A 23125-nucleotide genomic window follows, 5' to 3' on the forward strand; every position below is an offset into this window, starting at 1 on the left:
ATATTTCCATACAAATATCCCAAAATGTGACATACCTTAGTAAATGCTATGTATGCACTTGAGAAGGATGAGTTTTTTGCTCAAGTCTTTGATATTGTTTTTGATTTTTTTTTTATCCTGTTCTATTCATTACTAAAATAGAGATGTTAAAATCTCCAGCCATGATTAGGACTTGCCTGTGTCCCTTTGGTTTTGCCAGTTTTTGTAGTTTGTATTATGAATTTGAAAGCTTTTTTTTGGGGGGGGTGCCTAGATTTTTGTGAATGTTATGTCTTCTTATGAACTGACCCTTTTGTCATTATATTAAACATCCTTAACTCTGCTAATAATTTGTCTTGATATATACTTTGTCTGATGTTAAATAGTCACCCCAGCTTTCTTCTTCTTGCTCTTTGTATCATATATTTTTTATTCATATTTTTTCTTTTACCTGTCTATTCTTTATGTTTGAACTTTGTTTTTTATAAATAGCACATAATTGGGTCTTGCTTTTTAAAAATCACCTGTTGGTTTGATTTTTAACCAGAGAATTTAGTTCATTTATATTTAATGTAATTATTGATATGTATGGGTTTAAGGCTACCATTTTGGTATTTGTTTTCTATTTGTCCTATCTGTATTTTGCTCCTCTGTTCCTTTTTTGCTACCGGCATTTTAGTGTATTGAGTATTTTTTAGTATTCCATTTTGTCTCTTGTATTGGTTTTTAGTTATGCATTTGAATATTATCACAGAATATAGCTTTTCATAAATAGTGTGAGAACCTTACAATAGCAGACTTCTAATTACCACCCTTTTGCCCCTGTGCCTTGTTATTGTATATCTTAATTCTACATAAACTGTGAACCCAATAATACATTATTTTTACTTTGCATATGAATGATTAGCAGCCTTTTAAAACATTTAACATTTTATTTTATGTGTGTATGTGTATGTGAGTGTGTGTATATATATGCCATACATGTATGATTTTCATTTTTTCTTAGCATATTTAGTTTTCTTCATTCTTTAATGCAGAAGTGGGTTTTTTTCTTGCTCTGTTTTCCTCAAGTTCTATTGGCTAAATTGAGCATTTCTTGTAATGTAGGCCTGGTGGAGAAGAATTCTTTGATATTTTGCCTGTCTAAAAATACTTTTATTTTGTTTTCATTTTTAAAACATATTTTTGACAGATAAAGAATTCTAGATTGACCATCCCACCCCCCACCCTCACCCCCCAGCACTTCGGAGAATTCAATCTGTTGTCTTCAGGCTTCCATTTTTTTTTCCTGATGATTATTGTTACCTGTATATCTACTTTTTCTCTTGTTGTTTTTAAGATTTTCTCTTTGTTTTTTGTTTTTAGCAGTTTGATTATGATGTGACTGGGTTTGGTTTTCTTTGTTTTATCCTACTTAGGATTCAGTGAGGTTCTTGGATATCTGGGTTGATGTTTCTTATCAGTTTTGGAAAATCTTAGCTGTTATCTCTTCAGAAATTTCCTCTGCCCTATTTTCTTTTTCTTTGCATTCTGGGATTCCAATTACATTTTGTTAAATCATTTGATATTGCCTTGAAGATACCGGATTCTTTGTTCCATTTTCCCACTTGTCTTTTCTATTTGTGTCTCAGCTTAATCTCTCTTGACCTATCTTCACATTCACTGATTCCTTTGCTGTGTCAAACCAATTCAAATAATTCTTATCCACTGTTGTTGTATCTTTCATTTCTTGAATGTCCATTCATCTCTTTTTAACATTTTTCATCTCTCTGTGGAAATTCCCCATTAGTTCATGTATGTTGACCACCTTTTGCAGTGGATCCTTTAATACAGTTATTTTTAGGTTTCTGTTTTTTTCTGCTAATATCTGGATTGACTACCTTTCTTGATTATGGGTTATATTTTCTTTCTTCTTTGCATGTGTAAAGTTTTTGGCTGAAAGCCAGATATGGTGTATAAAAGATTAGTGGAGACTTAAGTAAATATTTATGCCTCATAAAGGACATGCCCATTCTTCTTTCAGTTCACTAGAGTTTAGGGCTGAGTCAATTCGTTTTGTTAGTTGAGCTGGAACTGAGCTTTGTTCTGTAATTAGATTCAGTTTATCTCAGGCTTCATATGATTTGAGAATGCAATCAGAAACTTCTTTGGAAGATTTGTCTTAGTTTGGTCCTGCCCTTAATCTTCAGAGGCCCAAATGTCTGTGCCTCAGGGCCATCTCTCTCAGCTCTTCTACCCCTGCTCAAGGCACTGTTTCCTACTCCGAGAGAATATAGAGTGCCTGGTGTTTTCTCTCCGTTTTCCTGCTCTGCCCTCATACTTAGTACATATATCTCTGTAGTCTTGACCTGCTCTCAGACTTTCCCATAATTATTTGGCAGAATCCCATGGAAAAGAGTTACAAGGTGGGTGCAGACTCTCTTTATGTTAAAATTTTGCTGAAAATTTAAAATTTTTAAATTTTGTTAGAATTCCACTGTTTTCTTCATCTCTGATGGCTTCCTCTTTGTACTGCAGTTCAACAAAGGCTGAAAGCAGCTCATCCCTTTAGTGGGAGTGGCCTCTCTTCTCCAAGGAGGGACTTACCTCTTTCTTGATGTTAGTTCATTAGGTCTCTTTGCATCTTCAGCTTTCAGATATTTTTTAAAACTATGATATTATTGTCGATCTTGCTCTTATTGTTATGATGGGAACTATGTTCTGTTGTACCTTTCTATATTCTAAGAAGCAGCAGCATTTCTCCAATGATTAATTTTTTGAACTCACTTTTATCAGAGCGTATAATCCTACTTCTGTGTTATTGCTTGCTTGCTCTATTTGAAATATCTTTTTGGTGGACAGAAGAAAGAAGTTACTATAAAGACTTCATCCTTGGTACAATTGTAAGATCAGGCAACATACTTTTATCATCTCTGGAAAAATGACTGATTCATAGATTCGTACTTTATATTTTTTTCCCAGCAATCCTTATGAGAAAATGATCACTGTTGCTACATCTCTATAACTTTTAAAACTCTTTTGTTTGGCTTTGACACTATTTCCTTCCCATGATAAAATTTCGTGCTGCGCTTATAACATGTTGATTTGGGTTTTTACTTTTCCTTTTCAGCATTCCTCCTAGAAAGCATTAGAATATTCATGATTTTTACCATCATAAGTTGTGATAGCTGCTTCTTAGTCTTTTCACTTACCAACTCACCAGTTTCACAAGGGAAGTCTAATGGCACATTATTGTTAAGTTTCTCTCCATTTTTATCTTTTTGTATATTTTCTTTTTTTTAAACTTTATTTTGTAATTTATTTTTGGATAAATAAAGGAATAGGAAAAACAAATATGCTGAAATAACTTCATTGCTTCCAGTATGCTCCTACCATACCACAAGAAAATTAACAAACCATAGTCATTCCTGAGCATGTATGGTTTCTTGATTTACCAACTCAGTGATCTGTTAGGTGAATATAAGGTAAACACTCATGTTCCACATGTTTTGTTAGAGCTGTAGATAGGGGGTAAAATGTAGAATTCAGAAATTAGCTTTCTCCCTTATTTGCTTCTCATGCTTGGGCCTAGGGTAGTTCTTTATGCATAATAGTGCACTTTTTTTTGTTTTTTAATTGAGCGAATGCCAAGAGATTAAGATATTGATCAAAGAACAAGAACTTGTTTAACCTAAGTGTTCCTTTCTTCAGATTTCGGTTCCCAAAGGTGTCTCCATAGATAATAATTTTGGTTCTAAATAAAGACTGACTGACTATCCTGGCGAGGTGGTATTATCACCCTGGTCCGTTTTTTTTTCCATGAAGTATTATTGTTGCCTTTGTATTTACCAAATGTTTTAGTTTCCCAGCTGCTAAAATAAATACCATGCATGGGTTGGCTTAAACAATGGGAATTTATTGGCTCATGGTTTTGAGGCTAGAAGAAGTACAAAATCAAGGTGTCAGCAAGGTGATGCTTTCTCCCAGAAGACTGCGTCATTCAGGGACTGGCTGCCAGTGATGCTTGGTCCCTCGCTTTTCTGTCACATGGAAATGAACATGGCGGTGTCTTCTCCTTTGGGTTCCATTGAAGTCCAGCTTCTGGCTGCTCCTGTGGCTTCTCTTGCCATCTTTCACTGTGCTTATAGAGGACTCCAGTCATCTGGATTAAAGCCCAGCCTCATCAAGTTGGGCCACACTTTAACTGAAGTAACATCTTGAAGAGATCTTATTTACAGTTGGTCCACACCCACCAGAATGCAGACCAAGACCAAGAACATGTCCAAACCAGCCTACACGATTCAGTCCATCACACCAAGAATCACCATTTACTCACTCTGTGTGGTGAAATATTCAGAATTTAGCACAGCATCTGGCACATAGTAGGTATTCAGATCTTAGTTTGGTTCAAATGAGTCATTAGATGAGTAGGAAGATGACTGTATCCTTGACAGAACCATTGTAATGAATTATTGTAATGTTGGTTCCAAGGATCAAATATTAGAAACTTCTCAGCTTTAATTCTAGCTCCAGTAGAGTCACTAATGTTGTTACCTTAGCTTCCTCCTGAAATGTAGATGAGATAATTGTGCTTTCTTTTTTATGCAACTGTGACTAATCCAGCACATAGTTGAAAAATTTTCTGTTCTTGGCTATCCTTATATTCTTCATGCTGTCCTATATATCCATTCATTTTTATTAGTAATACATGTATTTTTTTTAAAAAGAAACTACAGAATATTTTTACTATAGTTTAACAATGGGATGCCTTTAATACTGTACTTTGAAATGTGTCCAGTATTTCCTAAATTCTCATTTTTCTTTGATTTCCTAGCAATTGCTTATTAAAAAAGAAAAGGAGAAAGAAACTTGAGATATATAAAATAGCGTAAGACATGTTTCAGTTCACTATGTTTTATTTTTCCCACATTAATGTTAGGGGTTCAGTAAATAGAGGATGAAAGTGAGGTATCTTTGTGATAGGATGGGGACCCAGTATTATATAATACTAGTGACTGATCCCTTTTAGTAATGTGTTGGAAGTGTGAAGTGTTCTGAAGAATATGTAGTGTGATGAATTAATTCCCCAAAGTGAAGTCATTTTGAGTTACCATATTATTTGTCACAATGTAAACAGAAATAGAATTCTTTCCCTGTGGATGATATATTTCTGCTTAATATCGAATCTTTCATCTGGTTTGTTTGTTCTCTGCTCAATTCCACAAAGGGCTAAAGGTTTGACTCATTGTACCCTGCCTTACTTGGAGGCAAGGCATATAATTCTTTAGTTTTGAGTCCACATTGGAATTTTATTTAGACTTGGTATGGCTTTTTCATCTGAAGCCTGATAATTGCTGTTTTTCCTCTGCTGGAATCTATAATTCTAGTTCATAACTCTTCAAACTGTCCATCATTCAACACATATTTCTTGTATTCCAAGTTGCCAGAATCACTCATTCTTCCTCCTGTTCTCTATTTGCTGCTCTATGTTTTACTTGGTTAAGGATATCCTACAATCTACTCATAGAAAATATTATTTCCTCTCATGTATGAACATCAATGGAAAACATAGGAGGAAATAAACAGTGACTAGAGGGTATGAAGAATTTCTTCAGACTCACTGTCTGAATTTTGTGAGTACTTTTTAAAGCCCTTGTTTGCTATATATTTATATGCGCGCGCGTGTTTGTACACACACAGAGGCTTCTGTTGAATCCCTTTACTAATTACTGATGTTGAATTGTAATTAATTTCTTTTATTCTTTATTCTTTGAGCAGCAGATTCCTTACTCATCATTTTATTTCCCATAGCATGTATTTCTCAAGTCCATTCATTTTTCTCTATTGTCATTTTTACCATTCTATCTCATCTTCCCAGTCTTGTAACATCTCGTTGCATCCAACAATTGCCTATCTTCAATCCATTCTCCACACGGCAAAAAGAGTGTTTGTGTACAGGTTTAACCTGGTCATGTTATTCCCCCACTAAAAACTTTCAGTGGCGTAAACCAAATCCTTAGCATGGCCAGTGAAGCCCGGGGCAGTGGTGCTCCGGTCTGTCGCTTTTGCTTTTGTTCGTTCCACCTTCCAACCGGCTTCTTAGGCCTGGAGATGAGGCTGATCTCAGTTCCTCCAGAGTGTTCTCTTTCTCCCCTCTGAGACTTTTGTGCCTTAGACTGCTCTAGCCCTGTTCCTCTCACTTGGCTGATCCATCCTCATGGCCTCAGCTTACGTCCCTTCTCCAGGGAAGCCTAACTTCCTGGTTTAGGTCAGCCCTTCTTGTTACATGCTCCAATAGCACCTTCAGATGCGGAAGTTGCCTCCTGTGATGAGCAGCTGAATTAGTCCACAGATAAGTCGTCTTATTATTGAACATATTTGATGTTGAATGCTTTGGTATCTAGGCAGACACCTGATTTTATGGTCCTTGTTGCTCCCTGTTTTTCTTGTAGGTGAGTGGCGCCTGACTCCTGACTCCTTTGCAACACTCTATACAACTGTAATTAATAAATGTGCAATTTGTTTAACCTCTGTTTTCTCTGCTACATAATAAGCCCTCCAGGCTTAGGCAGATTAGTCAGTCTCTTAGTGTTTGTTGACTGAATGTTCGTGAACCTTGGGCTTGTTGTCTTCTGACAGAGATTGCCATCTTTGCCCTCGGCTTCTACTTTCTCTGCTAGTTTTGTCATTCCATGCTTTCTATTATGTCCACTTTCTATTATTTATTTGATAATGATATCTTTTATTTTATACTTTTATGGTGTAATTACATATTAAATGTTTGAATAAATACAATTTTAGGGTGGTCTCTAGATATTTTTCTTCTTTACAAGAATAGAGCATTCTTAGAGACCTGAGACTCCCCGCTGCCCTCATGTGTAAATATTGTGCTATCACTTAACTAATGTAAAGAAAAGCATTCATGCCATCTGATGTTTTCCTTCATAATTTTAGTTAACTCCTCTGAGCCCAGGGCTGGTAACTAAGAATAAGAGTAAAATCTTCACATCATAGGCAAGGAACTTCTTTAAGACAGCTTTTTTTTTTTTTTTTTTTGCCTTCATCCTTGCTCTGAAAGGATTCTGAGAGCAGCAGGTCTAGAGGAGATCTAGTAGATCTAGTTTCTGCCAAGGTACGGCCAGGGGCAATGAAGGATGCTAGAGTATACAATAAAGAGCTATTTTGCTGTTCAGGGAGGCAGTTTCGGACTTACTGGGATTATTTTTTTTCCTTCATAAATCATAATTTAGAGAAAGTGGTCATAGAGAAGAGCTTTCAATTGTAGTTTGTGTTACAGTTATTTTGTAGTGAACTTTAAGCAAATAATTTATTCTCATCTGCTTTAGAGCCATCATGTGGGGAGAAAGCATGATGCCTGTGGGAGTGAATGTTGGAACGATTGCTTATTCATTATTTGTCACAACACTGTTAGAGATTTAAAGTACTTATAAGAATGGTACTGATTGAGTTATAATTGATTCTTAAAGCTTGTCTTAGTTGAAAAAGATCATCCAATAGTTAAAAAGGAGGTAAACAGTATTAAAGGAGCAGTAACTTTAGAAAGAATATTTGGTGCCAAAAGGAAATTAACTTTTAGTTTCCATTTCAACTATCTATTTTCATTTACAGTGTTCTTTGTCTTTGGGGTGTCTATATGGCTTTTTTTTTTTTTTTTTTCATTTTTATTGAGATTGTTCAGATACCATACAATTATCCAAAGATCCAAAGTGTACAATCACTTGCCCCTGGGTACCCTCATACAGCTGTACATCCATCACACTTAATTTTTGTTCAATTTTTAGAAACTTTTCATTACTCCAGACAAGAAATAAAGTGAAAGATGAAAAACAAAAGGAAACTCTAAACCTCCCATATCCCCAACCAACCCCCCTCAATTGTTGACTCCTAGTATTGATATAATACGTTTGTTACTGTTTATGAAAAAATGTTGAAATACTACTAACTGTAGTATATAGTTTGCAATAGGTATATAGTTCTTCCCTATATGCCCCTCTATTATTAACTTCTAATTGTATTGTCATACATTTGTTCTGGTTCATGAAGTGATTTCTAGTATTTGTACAGTTGATCATGGACATTGCCCACCATAGGATTCAGTTTTATACATTTCCATCTTTTGACCTCCAACTTTCCTTCTGGTGACATATATGACTCTGAGCTTCCCCTTTCCACCTCATTCACACACAATTTGGCGCTGTTAGTTATTCTCACATCTTGCTACCAACACCCCTGTTCATTTCCAAACATTTAAGTTCATCCTAATTGAACATTCTGCTCATACTAAGCAAGAGCATCTACATTTCTTCCACAAGGCAGGAGGGAGAGTCAAAGAAGGTAGAGAGGCAAAAGAAAGAGGAAACAAAAAAAATGACAGCTAGGAAGCAGCAAAAGGAAAAATAACCTTAAATCAAAGTAGAATAAAGAATCAGACAATACCACCAATGTCAAGTGTCTAACATGCCTCCCCTATCCCCCCCTCTTATCTGCATTCACCTTGGTATATCACCTTTGTTACATTAAAGGAAGCATAATACAATGATTCTATTAGTTACAGTCTCTAGTTTATGCTGATTGCATCCCTCCCCCAATGCCTCCACATTTTTAACACCTTGCAAGGTTGACATTTGCTTGTTCTCCCTTGTAAAAGAACATATTTGTACATTTTATCACAATTGTTGAATACTCTAGATTTCACCAAGTTACACAGTCCCAGTCGTTATCTTTCCTCCTTTCTTGTGGTGTCTCACATGCTCCCCATCTTTCTCTCTCAACCGTATTCATAGTTACTTTTGTTCAGTGTACTTACATTGTTGTGCTACCATCACCCAAAATTGTGTTCCAAACCACACACTCCTGTCTTCTATCACCCTGTAGTGCTCCCTTTAGTATTTCCTGTAGGGCAGGTGTCTTGTTCACAAAGTCTCTCATTGTCTGTTTGTCAGAAAATATTTTGAGCTCTCCCTCATATTTGAAGGACAGCTTTGCTGGATACAGGATTCTTGGTTGGCGGTTTTTCTCTTTCAGTATCTTAAATATATCACACCACTTCCTTCTTGCGTCCATGGTTTCTGCTGAGAGATCCGCACATAGTCTTATTAAGCTTCCTTTGTATGTAATGGATTGCTTTTCTCTTGCTGCTTTCAGGATTCTCTCTTTGTCTTTGACATTTGATAATCTGGTTATAAAGTGTCTTGGCGTAGGCCTATTCATATCTCTTTTGTTTGGAGTACGCTGCGCTTCTTGGATCTGTAATTTTATGTCTTTCGTAAGAGATGGGAAATTTTCATTAATTATTTTCTCTATTATTGCTTCTGCCCCCTTTCCCTTCTCTTCTCCTTCTGGGACACCAATGATATGTACATTATTGTACTTTGTTTCATCCTTGAGTTCCCGGAGACGTTGCTCATATTTTTTCATTCTTTTCTCCATCTGCTCCTTTGTGTGTAGGCTTTCAGGTGTTTTGTTCTCCAGTTCCTGAGTGTTTTCTTCTGCCTCTTGAGATCTGCTGTTGTATGTTTCCATTGTGTCTTTCATCTCTTGTGTTGTGCCTTTCATTTCCGTAGATTCTACTAGTAGGTTTTTTGAACTTTTGATTTCTGCCGTATACATGTCCAGTGCTTCCTTTACAGCCTCTATCTCTTTTGCAATATCTTCTCTAAACTTTTTGAATTGATTTAGCATTAGTTGTTTAAATTCCTGTATCTCAGCTGAAGTGTACTTTTGTTCCTTTGACTGGGCCATAACTTTGTTTTTCTTAGTGTAGGTTGTAATTTTCTGTTGTCTAGGCATGGTTTCCTTGGTTATCCAAATCAGGTTTTCCCAGACCAGAACAGGCTCAGGTCCCAGAGGGAAGAAATATTCAGTATCTGGTTTCCCTGCGGGTGTGTCTTAGAAAATTGCTTCACCCTTTGATGCCTCGGGTCACTGTGCTTTTCTGCCCAGCAGGTGACGCCTGTCAGCCTATAATTCTTGACTGGTGTGAGGAGGTATGGCCGTGTTCCCCCAGGCTCTGGGGTCTGGTTCTGAATGGAAAGGGCCCCACCCCTTTCCTCCTAGAGAAGACAGAGCTCCCAGGTGGAGGTCATTAGCATTTCAATGGTCTTGCTCTCTGCTTGTGGTGTCTCCACCCTTCCCAGAGTCACAGCCCTGGAAACTGAAAATGACTGGGGCTTTCTCCACTGAGGCAAAAAAGAAACAGTCCCCTTCAGACCCAGTCCAAGGCAACTGTCTGGCTCTCCCAGGTCAGTCGTCACCCAAAGCCTCTGTCTGTTTTTTGGGGCTGCATACCTGTAGTGAGCAGTTCACACTCGCTACTTAAAACCCCAGTTGGAGCTCAGCTGAGCTGTATTCGCTTGCTGGGAGAGAGCTTCTCTCTGGCACCACGAGGCTTTGCAGCTCCGGCTATGGGGGAGGGGGTTTCCCACCTGGTTCCGCAGGTTTTACTTACAGATTTTATGCTGTGTTCTTGGGCATTCCTCCCAATTCAGGTTGGTGCATGATGAATGGATGGTCTCGTTTGTCCCCCCGCAGTTATTCTGGATTATTTACTAGTTGTTTCTGGTTTTTTGTAGTTGTTCCATGGGGACTACTTAGCTTCCACTCCTCTCTATGCCGCCATCTTGCCCGAGAATCTTACATGGCTTTTTAATTCTTTGCCAGGGAATTTGTTTTCTGATCCTTTTGCTCAAACATACAAAAATTGTTTCATTTGGTAAGCTGTCCGTGGGGTATTTAGAGGAATTACTTATTGGTTCTCTGCCCATTATTCTTTCTCAATATTAAAGAGTTTTCAGGCAAAATCTCCAATGTAAGAATAAACTGAACTGAGAAATATTGACATTTCACTCTGAGGATCAAAATAGGGCACTAGAGAAAAAAGGAAGGAAACACACCAAGCAGTTAACACGCTACCCTCTTGGAAGTGGATTTGGGATGGGGTGAACAATGGCTTGCTGTTTTTACTCCCTACGTGTCTGGATAACAATAAGCATGTATTTCTTTTATAAATAAGAGCTTAACCATCACAATAAAACCTTAGGAGGTAGGAAAGGGTTTTGCTTTTACTGGCCAAAGGATAATCTGATCTGTCACTGGTGTTTTTCAGGCCCGGCATTTCTTTGACCATGCAAGCATTTTCGGAAGAGGAGAGGAAGCAGTGGTTGGAGGCTCTGGGTGGAAAAGAAGCTGTAAGAATCATGAGTGGCTGAATTTTAATTTCAAGTCCTTCAGAGTTTACTTGTGTTTATTTTTATGTTACTTTGTTTTATAGTATTTGAAAAAATTTCCTGCTGAAACTGGTGTTTGAATTCATCTTGGAAGTGTTCTGTTTTCTTGTAATATGGTTTGAGGTAGCAGCAGCACACAGAAGACTGGTGTATCATTTGTTTTCATTTCTGATTTTTCTTGACTTTACCACTCTGAGTTGCTTTGCTTGAGGAAATAATTTAAATTTTTAATTTCTTTATTCATACCTCACAGGATTTTAGATGATAAACACAATAAATACTTGCAGTTGCATTTTGATCTCAAGGGAGATGGGACAGTAAATATGAGGTAGTGCAGGCAATATTATAAGTGACTGTGATTATTTTGCTTGATTTAACAATTTATAGTTTATTCTGATGTTTTATAGTTTGCAGTATTATATAGCTGAAGTGAATGGGCCTCTATATTCAAATTGGACTAAATTAAAGGCAGCGATACAGATCCAGAGGCACAGGAATTCACAATGTTTGCCACTTTATTCAAGCATTTCTTCATTTTGGTGAACTAGTGGCTTTTGAGAGTTGAGAATTTGCAGAGCATCTACCAAAGTGGGGATTTAGTGAAGATAATTATAGAAAATGCCGTAGTAACCAGTTAAGTAAACTGCTTAAGTACTGTGAGTCTAAATGAACTGCCAGTGTAGGTATCAGGTGGGCTTATTTGGAAAGCATTTGCCATTTTTGCAGTGTTTAAAAAAAGGAAAGAGCATGGTTTAAAAAGTGGAAGGGGGGTCATGAACAGTAAAAGGGGAGAAGTGTCAGAATAGAGCTGATGCAGTGGCCATGAGATAATGTTATCTGATGGTAACGGAGGGCACATGAGTGAAAGTACAGGAAATGAGGTGCCAGGAGGGGGGCAGCAATGCCTGTGGCAGTCTTGACGTGGTGTTTGAAAAGTGAAAACCCAAATTATGTATTCTGTAAATATGTGCTAAATATAGGAGAGTGTTATCACCCTGGGGAAAATGCAGTAATCTCATATGTGTCATCTTATTATATACGAGCTGCATTCAGCTTCCTTAGTTTTCTTTCTTGCTATTCTTAATTTGTCCTTGAAATTTTTAGCTGTGTGGTTGTGAGAATTACAGTGTTGATGGTTACTGAGATCCAAACCAGGTTATTCTAATCCTCTCTAGTAAAGGCAGTGCACTGACTAGGACATCTCTCTCCAGAGAGTCAAGTAATACTTTGGAAAGTGAGTTTGCATAGCAAAAAGAGCACGTGATCAAGTCATTGAGAAATAAATCTGATGCCAATGACAGTGTAACCTTGGAGACACATTTATAACCTCCTTTAAAGTAAGGAGCTGAGTGATTAGCTTTACAGATACACAAAGGCAAACCTTCCGAAAGAAAATATTCTGCTGTGTTTTATATGGGGCACTGCTCATTTTTTGAAGGTACAATATGCCTTCAAATAATGGGTCAGTGCTAGAATTCTCAGAGGCTACCTGGAATTACCACCTTGCTTTTCAGATGTAGTTATTTAAATCATGGGCAGAGGTCATCTTTTGTGAATACAAGATTCTAGAAATAATGGTGAAAAATGAGCTTCATCTTATTGGTTAGAATGCAGCCATTTCTTTGTCATTTTGTAACTGTAACACTGGACACTTAAGAGCCATAGCCCCTCATCTCGTTTTTGCTACCGACCTTGGCACAGCTCAGGGGAGGTGAGAGACAAAGAAGACTCAGAGCAGCACACATTTGTTATTTATTTTTGCATCTGAGAGCAGGATAGTAGGGTATTAATCAATACAAAGTTCATAAATGTATTTTTTGCACGCTGCTAGGTATGCCTATTTGGATTATTTTTGTTGATGTGTTGAAAACAGTTACCCTTTCTCTCCTTTTACTAGCTGTTCCATAGTTTTAACAGAGCCATCCCAAGACCAGAAGGAAGTGAGTACTGTTTATAAAGATGAACATCTCTGTTTCTCATGAGTTACTTTGCGTGTATACTGCTGTCAGAATGTTTCTGGGTGTTCACTCTCTCTTGCTCCTTCCTTCCCCATTCTCCCTTCCCTTTTTATCTGCCCTTCCCTCTTATCCTCTGTCCCCTTTCCCTCTTTTCTTCCTTTCATATTGTTTATTGGAGAAATAAAAACATGCATTTTTTTTGGAAAAAAAAAAAAAAACAAAAAGTTTTGTTACGCATAAAGAAATACTTGCATTTTATAAAACTTCGTGAATAGTGGATCCTGAACAGTAAACTGCTCAATTTTTCTCATCAAAATTCTTCTCAAGCTTAGCACTATGGAGAAGCTGCAAAGTTTATATTGATGGATTGTTTGTGCTTTTGTTTTTGAGAGCCAGGAGTCAATATTACTATTCTTTAGGTTCTGAATGGAGAAGCTAGGGCTACTCATTTTTCCTGATTTAATTTTTGAAACATGATTTGTCTTTTATTAGACTGTACAAGTATGCCAGACTAATTGTAGTCAAGCATCTATATGAGAAAAAATATATAATTATATTTTCAAAATATTGTTATATGAATCGTGCTTTAATTTCATTATGAAAATAATAAAATATTATTTAAATACTTAGTATATGGTATAAAATATGAAAATTTCAATTCAAGCTGATTGCCCTAATAATATTTTTTGAATGCCTAAAAATTTTTTTTCTAGGCTTTCAGTAAAGAAAGTTTTGTGTTCTTTCTCAGACTTTCAAGAATTTAAAAATCTTCTTTCATTTATTCATATATGTGAATGTGAATATAAATATGAATACAAATGTAAATACAAATATATAAATATATATAAGATTTGGGAAACCAATCTTGATCACTTTATAAGCATAAATATATTTATATTTGACCAAGTTGCTTTTGGAATATTTGGCAGAGTGTATTGTGGCTGTTTCTAGATAGTTTCCTCTAAAGATTTGCAATATTTCCTTTTTTGCTATTTAAAGTAAGTTGCATTTATTAATTGAAAATATTTTAAATTACAAAATTTAATTATTGGTGATAAATGTCCTGATAATTCGGCAGATTTTCTTCTAAATATATGAAATATCTGATTTACCTAAGTGGGGAATAGATGGCATTCAGCTTTTTTTTTTTAAAATAGTGAAAAAAACATTAGGTTGGATTTAAAGAAAACAATTTCCTATTTCTGTAAAGAAGAGAAACATGAGTAATTAATTGTGACCTTAATGTTTTGTAACTTTCTTTTAGGTGCACAGTTGGATCAGACAGGATTCACAATTCTCAGAAAATGCATCAGTGCAGTTGAGGCACGAGGTAACATGATATGTCTGAATCATTTTATTCATGAAAGGCTATAGGTATGTGAAATCTAAAAGTCTTTTAAAATGTTCATGGCTTGGTTAAGTGTTTTAGAATGAAAGACATTACTACAAAGAACACAGTCCAGGTATCAGAGTATCAGTCTGTTTCTTCACTGTGAGAGCGTGGACTCTTCGTTTTTACTTATGCACTTCCCCCGTGTATTAAAGCTTGAAGTCAGTGCTGCAATGAGAATCATTAGAAAAATCAGCAATTAAGATTTGGGAAACCAATCTTAATCACTTTTTGTTCAAGTGCTATTAAGATATTTTTCATCCTCCTTTGTCTTTGGCTCTCTATTAAAAAAAAAACAAAACAGCTTTATTGAGGTATAATTTACATACAGTAAAATTCACTTATTTGAAGTGCTCACATTGATGAGTTTTGACAAATACATCGAGTTTTGTAACTACCACCACAATCATAGGAGATTTCTGTCTTCCCCAAAAGTTCCTTTGTGCCCCTTTGCAGTCAATCCTTCCTGGCCTGTGGCAGCCACTGGGCTGCTTTCTAGCACTCTAGTTTTGCCTTTTTTAACATTTCATATGACTGGAATCATGCAGTATATAGTATATTGAGTTTTGCTTTTTTATTTAGCATAATGTTTTCTTAAACTTTTTATTTGAGGTAATTGTAGAATTACATGCAGTTGTAAGAAATAATACAGAAAGGCATTTTCTACTATTTATCCAGTTTCTCTCCATGGAAACATCTTTCAAATCAGTAGTATAGTATCACAACCTGGATACTGACATTGACGCAGTGAAGACACAGATCCATCACCACAAGGATCCCTCATGTTGCCTTTCATAGCCATGCACAATTAAAAAAAAAACTTTTATTGTGATAGCTTTTTAGCCATTTTTAAGTGTGCAGTTCAGTGGCAATAATTACCTTCACAATGGTGTGCAACCATTACCGCTATTAATTATGAAAACATTTTCATCACCTCCACCAGAAACTCCGTACCTGTTAACCATTAACTCCCCATCCTTACCACTCCCACTGGTCCCTGGTAATCTCTAATTTATTCTCTGTCTCTAGGGATTTGCTTATTCTATGTATTTTATATAAGTGGAAGCATATAATATCTGTCCCTTTGTAACTGACGTATTTCATTCAACGTGGTGTCTTCAAGCTTCATCTGTGTTGTTGCATGGCTGAACTTTATTCCTTTTTTATAGGAGAATAGAATTCCATTGTAGATATACCATATTTGTTTATCCATTCATCTGATGATGAATAGAATAATGCTTTTTAAATTCATTTTGTTTGGTGTATGTATTTTTAGCTCATTTCTTTTTATTGCTAGGTAGTATTCTGTAATTTGGGTGTACTACAATTTACCTGTCCATTCACCTGTTGATAAATATTTGGGTTGTTTCCATTTAAAATTTAAGGACCAAAAGCTGCCCATGACTAAAAACTCAAAAGCTTTTCCTTTATACTACCTAAGGAAAAATAGGACCCTTGTACCTTGCAGCCATACCAGCAGACTTCAGAAAAACCAAATATTGAACATTGTAGAACAGGTTGTTTTTGGAGGTTGAAGATGTTTTGTGCTTAGAAACCTAGTGAAGTATGGATAAATTTAATTCACTCTTATATATTGTATCTCTCTGTCCTACTTTGGATGACTTAGTGGGATGAAGCACTGGATTCACATTTTCTGTTAAAACAACGTTTTTGTTATATAGCCAAGACTGCTACCTGTAAAATTCAAGTGCTGGTAATAGATGAATATGAGCTGTTTTATGATTTGGGGATTTGCCCATCAATAATATAAGCCCAAGCCACAGAAAGCCATTTGTCCCATATTCTCTTACAGTGGAAATTCAGGCTGACAGATTTTCATTTATTTCAACCCTGCACTGAGGTTGAGCTGACAACTTTCTTCATTTTCCTAATGCTTCCAAAATTTAGAAAAAAATTTCCTCTCTCTCAATTCAACATTCTTGTTTGTTTTCTCTGAGCTTCTTAAGTTAGGGGCCTTAATTGTATCATTTGCATACTTATTCTGATGAATTAAATTCTTTCCCAAAAAGATGTGTTTTATACATACTTGATTCTGCTTGAACAGATAAAGATCTATCTAGAAGACTTTCTGATTGGCGTGTGTAGTTTCATGAAGTGTTATGTACATTGAATGGAATGTATATACTGGACTCTGCATGTGTTGAAAATATTTTTATTATATATAGTTGTTTTTTTTTTAAATTCAGTTTTATTGAGATATATTCACATACCAGTCATCCATGGTGTACAATCAATTGTTCACACTACTGTCATATAGTTGTGCATTCATCACTCCAATTATTTTCTGAACATTTTCCTCACTCCAAAAAGAATGAAAATAAGAATAAAAATAAAAGTAAAAAAGATCACTAGTTGGGTACTTTTAATAGAAGAATGAGTCTATATGTTTTAACTTGGATTTACCTATTTAAATAAAAAAAGATAAAAAAACAAACAAACCATGTTTTCCTCTGCAAATTCTTTGAACCCACAGGTCTTCTATTACTGAAACTTTTGCTTTTAGTGGAACAATAGACTCATAACAGTTCAAAAGAATCTGCTATCAGATCATATTATTAAAAATGATGAGGATGTTACAGAATTTGAGGTTCTCCTCCTAAACATGTAAATTCCTTCAAAGAATATTGCTGTTAATGATTTCCCCCAAAGAACCATCAGGGTTATTGACATCTTTTATTCTATGCTGTCTTGCGTCATTCCTTTTATCAGTCAGAGTAACACAGTTTATTTTCCTCTAACAAGAAACGTCTCCTCAGTGGCTTAAGACAACAGAACTTAGTTCTCATTCATGAAGGATTTTTCAGTTCAGAGGGCTTGCTCATCTCTCAGATACCTGGGCTTTATGGAACAGCCAACCGTTCTAGAGGTTGTCTTGCCAAAGGGAAAGACAGTTCTGGGGGACCTTGGACCTGCAACTAAATGCTTTGGCCTTGAAGTGAATTACATTTCTTCCAAACTAATTGGCCAGAAATAGTCACAGGTCTCCACTCAAGCTCGGGAGCCTGGGAAGCACAACATCATCATGTGTCTGGAAAGCAGATAGAGAGCTGGAAATATCTGGTGAACAGCTTTAATAACTATTGTGTACATCTTGTATCCACATTCCCAATGATTAGAGGCATTTAATGAGTGGATAATAGTTTCTAATCACCGTGTTCAGTATTTTAAATGTTATTATCATTGTCTGAAAACTACCGTTTCATATGTTTTAGTTAAAACTTTACCTTTTACTTATCGTGTTTTATTTATTTTTATTGTCAGCCTTATTTGTGAGCATCAGATCAATGTCTAAAATTTACTATAGCTCTCAGTACCCTAAGAAAAGTTGACATCTTTTTGAGGTACTAACATAGGCTTATCTTGGCCTGGGATTGCTTAGCAGCTACACTGATTTCAAGGTGATAGCAAACCCTATTTAACTAAAATTTTGGCATCAATTAACCAATCATATTCACTCATTTCCAAAGAGTTACTTGTACATGAAGTTAAGGAATGTGGGGAAGTCTGGTCAACTGACCTTTCATCCATTTAACAAATGTTTGTTAATGATACGTGCCAGCTGTTAGTGGATTGAGATCATCTGAATGCTACTAGGAAGTTATTTGCTTTTAGATACCAAGTAGAAGGACTTCCTAAAGTCGTTGTTCCCAAACTTGACTTATACATTGGAATCACCTGAATATCTTTAAAAAATACTGATGCCTGGCTGTCACCTTTAGAGGGCTAACTTAATCGATAGCGGGTGTGTAACCTGGGTATTGGGTTTTTTAAAAGCTCCCAAGTCATTCCAGCATGTAGCATAGTTTGTTCTAATGAAACAGTTGCTTATGTAGTGAAGATATGGAATTCACAATTGTTATCTTCATGTTTATCTTATCATGCTATATGGGGAGCTTTTCTCTTAACTTCTTGGCAAAAATAACCCAAACAAACAAAATAGAAAAGTTCTGAAGGAAATAGCACAACGTTCTTTTCCTCCCTCAATAACAAATGACTTATAATAGTCAAACCCTGGTTCTATTCTGAAGCCTGTCAGATAACAGTATTTATTGAGCAATTACAGGGTACAGAGCCTTGCTCTAGGCCTTTGGGATACATGTTAAATGTTGGTAACATAGAATCCTTGGTCCATTAGTGGAGATAAAACATAGAGATCTATAAGCAATTTAAGTGTACCAGGTAATAAAATAAACGTGTTGCAAGTTTGTACTGATTAAGAAAATTTGAATGCTTGTTGATGAATTGGAAAGTACTTGATATTAATTGAAAAATGTCTTTAGGAATAGGCTTCCTTAGATTCAAAAGACAGGAAAGCATGTTTCAACGTTTTGAGAAGCCCAGAAAAGGTGAGGAAGGTAGGAGAAGGAGATGGTCCCTTTGTGACTTAGATAAGCCAAACTTGATTGGAAAGCAAGCATGATGAAACAGAAGAAAAGCAGGGACTCAGGCATTTGTATTTAATCATCAGGAAATGAGTAATTATTAGAGAGTGGTAGAGAGCAAAGTAGCAGGCTTAAATTGATAAATGTGGACACTAATATTAGTAGCCATTTGTGGAATGACTTAAACGAAGGAGCCAAAATTCTGCCTATGCTAGAGTATTCCATAAGTGAGGCAACAGATTCTGGATAATAGATTTGGTAGTGGGATCAGATAGCACGGATACTTCTGAGTGATTCTGCAGAAGTAGTGGTCATATTTAGCAGTTGTGTACATGGAGGATGAGAGTTCTGCAAGGAATAGCATCTTCAAGTTTTAGTGTGAGAAACAAGGAAGATATCAAGGAAGCTCAGTGGGCCATTGTAAACCTGATAACATACATCGGGATCACCAGGGAAAATTCCAGACCTATTGAGTGAGAATCTTTGGAGGCTGGACCTCTGCTGTAGACAAGGAGAGATTAATATGAATAGAATAGTGGTAGTCAAGTGGAGAGAGGGGTTTTCTAATCTTCTGCTTTTAGCCAAGAGAGACTTTCTGAGGGTTCAGTGTTCATGGGGCCCTGGGTAATGATCTTTCCAGCTTTGAGGATTATGAGAGAGCATAGTGGATAGGGGATAGAACCTTGAGGGACACCTAAAAAGTGAGGTTAAGAGAAGAAATAACAAAATGGCTGAAAGTACCATTGTCAGAAGCAAAGTGTGGACTACAATTTCAAATGCTTTGTAGGTGAATCCAAGGCAAATTTGGAAGTGTTTATGGCAGTTCTTGTTTGGTCATTCCACTGCTTTGCCTCCAGCCCCTCCTACATATTTTCTTCTTCCCTGTACCCTGTGGTAGTTTGCCCTTTTTGGGGGAAATACCTCATTATTCTCAACTAGCTTTATGCAGCCTTTCCTGGCTTTGCTGGGGATAGACATTACCATATAGCCCCCAAAATCTGTGCTTGCTCATGGTGGAGTCTGCTGCTCTACCTGGATCTCTGGAAGAAGAAGATGGTGCAGTGTTCTCCTTTGCTCCTCTGAAAACATTGGCCACTCAGGGCTTCTCTGAGGGCCCAACACTTGAGCCAGAGTTCTAAATGACAAGGAGGAACTGTCCAGGTTGGTATATGTGGGGCATTTGAAGGAAGGCATTTGGGGCAAAGAAAAGAATGGAGCTCAACACAGCAAAGCTACTAAAGCTAATAAATGAATTCAGCAAAGTGATGGGTTACAAGACAACCAAAGAATCAGTGGTGTTTCTAAATATTAGTAATGAACAATCTGAAAAGGAAATAAAAAAAAATCCCATTTAAGATAGCAAATAAAAGAATCAAATATCTAGGAATATATTTAGCCAAGGATATAATGGACTTACACAAGGACAACTACAAAACATTGTGGAAAGAAATGAAAGAAACCTAAATAAATGGAAGAACATTTTGCATTCAAGGATTGTAAGACTAAATATTGTCCATTCCACCCAAAGTGATTTACAGATTCAGTGCAATCCCAATCAAAATTCCAAGAGCTTTCTTTGAACAAATGGAAAAGCCAGTCATCAAATTCATATGGAAAGGCAAGGGGCCTCAAATAGCCAAAACGATGTTGAAAAAGAATAACAAAGTTGTAGGACTCACACTTCCCAATTTTAAAACTTACTACAAAGCTATAGTAATAAAAAGTAATATGGTACTGGCACAAGGACAGACAAATAGACCAATGGAATAAAATTGGGAGTTCAAAAGTAAACCCTTATTATCTATGACCAATAGATATTTTAAAAAAGCAGTTTTACTGAGATATATTCATATACCATACAATTCATCCGAAGTGTACAGTGGGTCACAGTCTTACCACATATTTCTGTATTCCTTACCACAATCAATTTTAGAACATTTGCATTACTCAGACAAACAAACAAACAAAACACATCCCATACCCCTTATCTCCCCCCACCCCATTGTTTATTAGGTCTGTTAGCGTTGCTGTATATTTTTTGTGACTTTGTATACGTAGGGTCATTTCATCTGCAAATAGTGAAAATTTCACTTCTTCCTTTCCAATTTGGATGCCTTTTATTTATTTTTCTTGTTTGACTGCTCTGGCTAGAACTTCTAGCAGAATATTGAGTTACAGTGGTGGCAGTGGGCATCCTTGTCTTATTCCAGATCTTAGAGGGAAAGGTTTCCGTCTTTCATCATAGAGTATGATGTTAGCTGTTGGTTTTCCATATATGCCCTTTATCATGTTGAAGAACTTTCCTTCTATTCCTACATTTTGCAGTGTTTTTATCAAGAAAGGATGCTGGGTTTTGTCAGATGCCTTTTCTGTGTCAATTGACATGATCATGTGGTTTTCTCCATTTGATTTGTTAATGTGCTGTATTATGTTAATTGATTTTCTTATGTTGAACCACCTTTTCATACCTGAGATAAAATCCACTTGATAATGGTATATAATTCTATTAATGTGCTATTGGATTCGATTTGCAAGTGTTGAGGATTTTTGCGTCTATATTTACTAGAGAAATTGGTTTGTAATTTTCTTTACTTGTGGTATCTTTATCTGGCATTGGTATTAGGGTGATGTTGGCTTCATAGAATGAGTTACAAAGTATTCCCTCCTCTTCAAATTTTTTGGAAGAGTGTGTGTAGGATTGGTATTAATTCTTCTTGGAATGATTGGTAGAATTGACCTGTGAAGCCATCTGGTCATGGGCTTCCTTTGTTGGGAGGTTTTTGATGACTGATTTAATCTCTTTACTTGTAATTGGTATGTTGAGGTCTTCTGTGTCTTGTAGAGTCAGCGTAGGTTATTTGTATTTTTCTAGGAATGTGTCCATTTCATCCAAATTTTAAAATGTGTTGGCATACAATTGTTCATAGTTTCCTCTTATGATCCTTTTTAATTCTGTGGGGTCAGTAGTAATGCCCTCCTCTCATTTCTCATTTTATTTATTTGTATATTCTTTTTTTCTTTGTCAGCCTAGCTAAGGGTTTGTCAATTTTATTGATTTTCTCAAAGAACCAAATTTTGGTTTTGTTAATTCTTTTTTTTTTTTTATTCTCAATTTCATTTGTTTCTGCTCAAATCCTTGTTACTTCTTTCCTTCTGCTTGTTTTGGGATTAGTTTGCTGTTCTTTTTCCAGTTCCTTCAGGTGTGCAGTTAAGTCTTTGATTTCAGCTCTTTCTTCTTTTTTAATGTAGATGTTTAGGACTGTAAATTTCCCTCTTAGTACTGCCTTTACTGCATCCCATAAGTTTTGATATGTTGTCTTCTCATTTTTATTCATCTGGAGATATTTACTGATTTTGCTTGAAATTTCTTCTTTGAACCCCTGATTGCTTGAGTGTGTTGTTTAACCTCCTTAGATTTGTGAGTTTTCCATTTCTCTGCCTTTTATTGATTTCCAGCTTCATTACATTTTGGTCAGAGAAAATGTTTTGAATACTTTGAATCTTTTAAAATTTTCTGAGACATTTTTGTGGCCCAACATGTGGTCTATCTAGGAAAATGATACATGAGCACTTGAGAAGAATGTATATCCTGCTGTTTTGGGGTATAATGTTTGGTATATGTCTGTTAAGTCTAGTTCATTTATATTATTATTCAAGTTCTCTGTTTCCTTATTGATCTTCTGTCTAAATGTTTATCTGTTCATGAGAGTGGAGTATTGAAGTCTCCAGCTATTATTATAGATATGACTCTATCTCCCTTCAGTTTTGCCAGTGTTTGTCTCATGTATTTTGGGGTACCACGGTGTGCTGGCTCAATGTATTGTGTCCCCCAGAACTCCATTATCTTTGATGCAGTCTTGTGTGGGCAGACGTGTTAGTGTTGATTAGATTTTGGAATCCTTTGAGTCCATGGAGATGTGACCCACCCAACTGTAGGTGATAACTCTGATGAGATAATTTCCATGGAGTCGTGGCCCTGCCCCTTCAGGGTGCGCCTTGATTACTGGAGCAATATATAAACTCAGACAGAAGGAGCCAGCTTGCTATGCCAAGAGGGACACTCTGAAGAATGCACAGAAGCTGAGAGAGCAGTTGCAGTTGAGAGACAGTTTGAAGATGGCTGTTGAAAGCAGACTCTTCCTCCAGAGAAGCTAAGAGAGGACAAATGCC

The 23125-nt window shown here is 36.3% G+C and overlaps 1 protein-coding gene across 2 annotated transcripts in view; it reads left to right on the forward strand.

Annotated features, from left to right (window-relative positions):
- ARHGAP10 (Rho GTPase activating protein 10) overlaps positions 1-23125 on the forward strand; it is a 317107-nt gene that overhangs the window by 148527 nt on the left and 145455 nt on the right. For both annotated transcript variants that reach the window (XM_037830782.1, XM_037830783.1), the window contains exons 11-13: positions 11084-11165; positions 13102-13144; positions 14427-14492. In XM_037830782.1, coding sequence (XP_037686710.1) covers positions 11084-11165; positions 13102-13144; positions 14427-14492 — 191 coding nt within the window. The remainder of the gene's footprint in view (positions 1-11083; positions 11166-13101; positions 13145-14426; positions 14493-23125) is intronic.

Source organism: Choloepus didactylus, chromosome 3, assembly GCF_015220235.1.
Source record: "Choloepus didactylus isolate mChoDid1 chromosome 3, mChoDid1.pri, whole genome shotgun sequence".
Taxonomy (NCBI): Eukaryota; Metazoa; Chordata; class Mammalia; order Pilosa; family Megalonychidae; genus Choloepus; species Choloepus didactylus.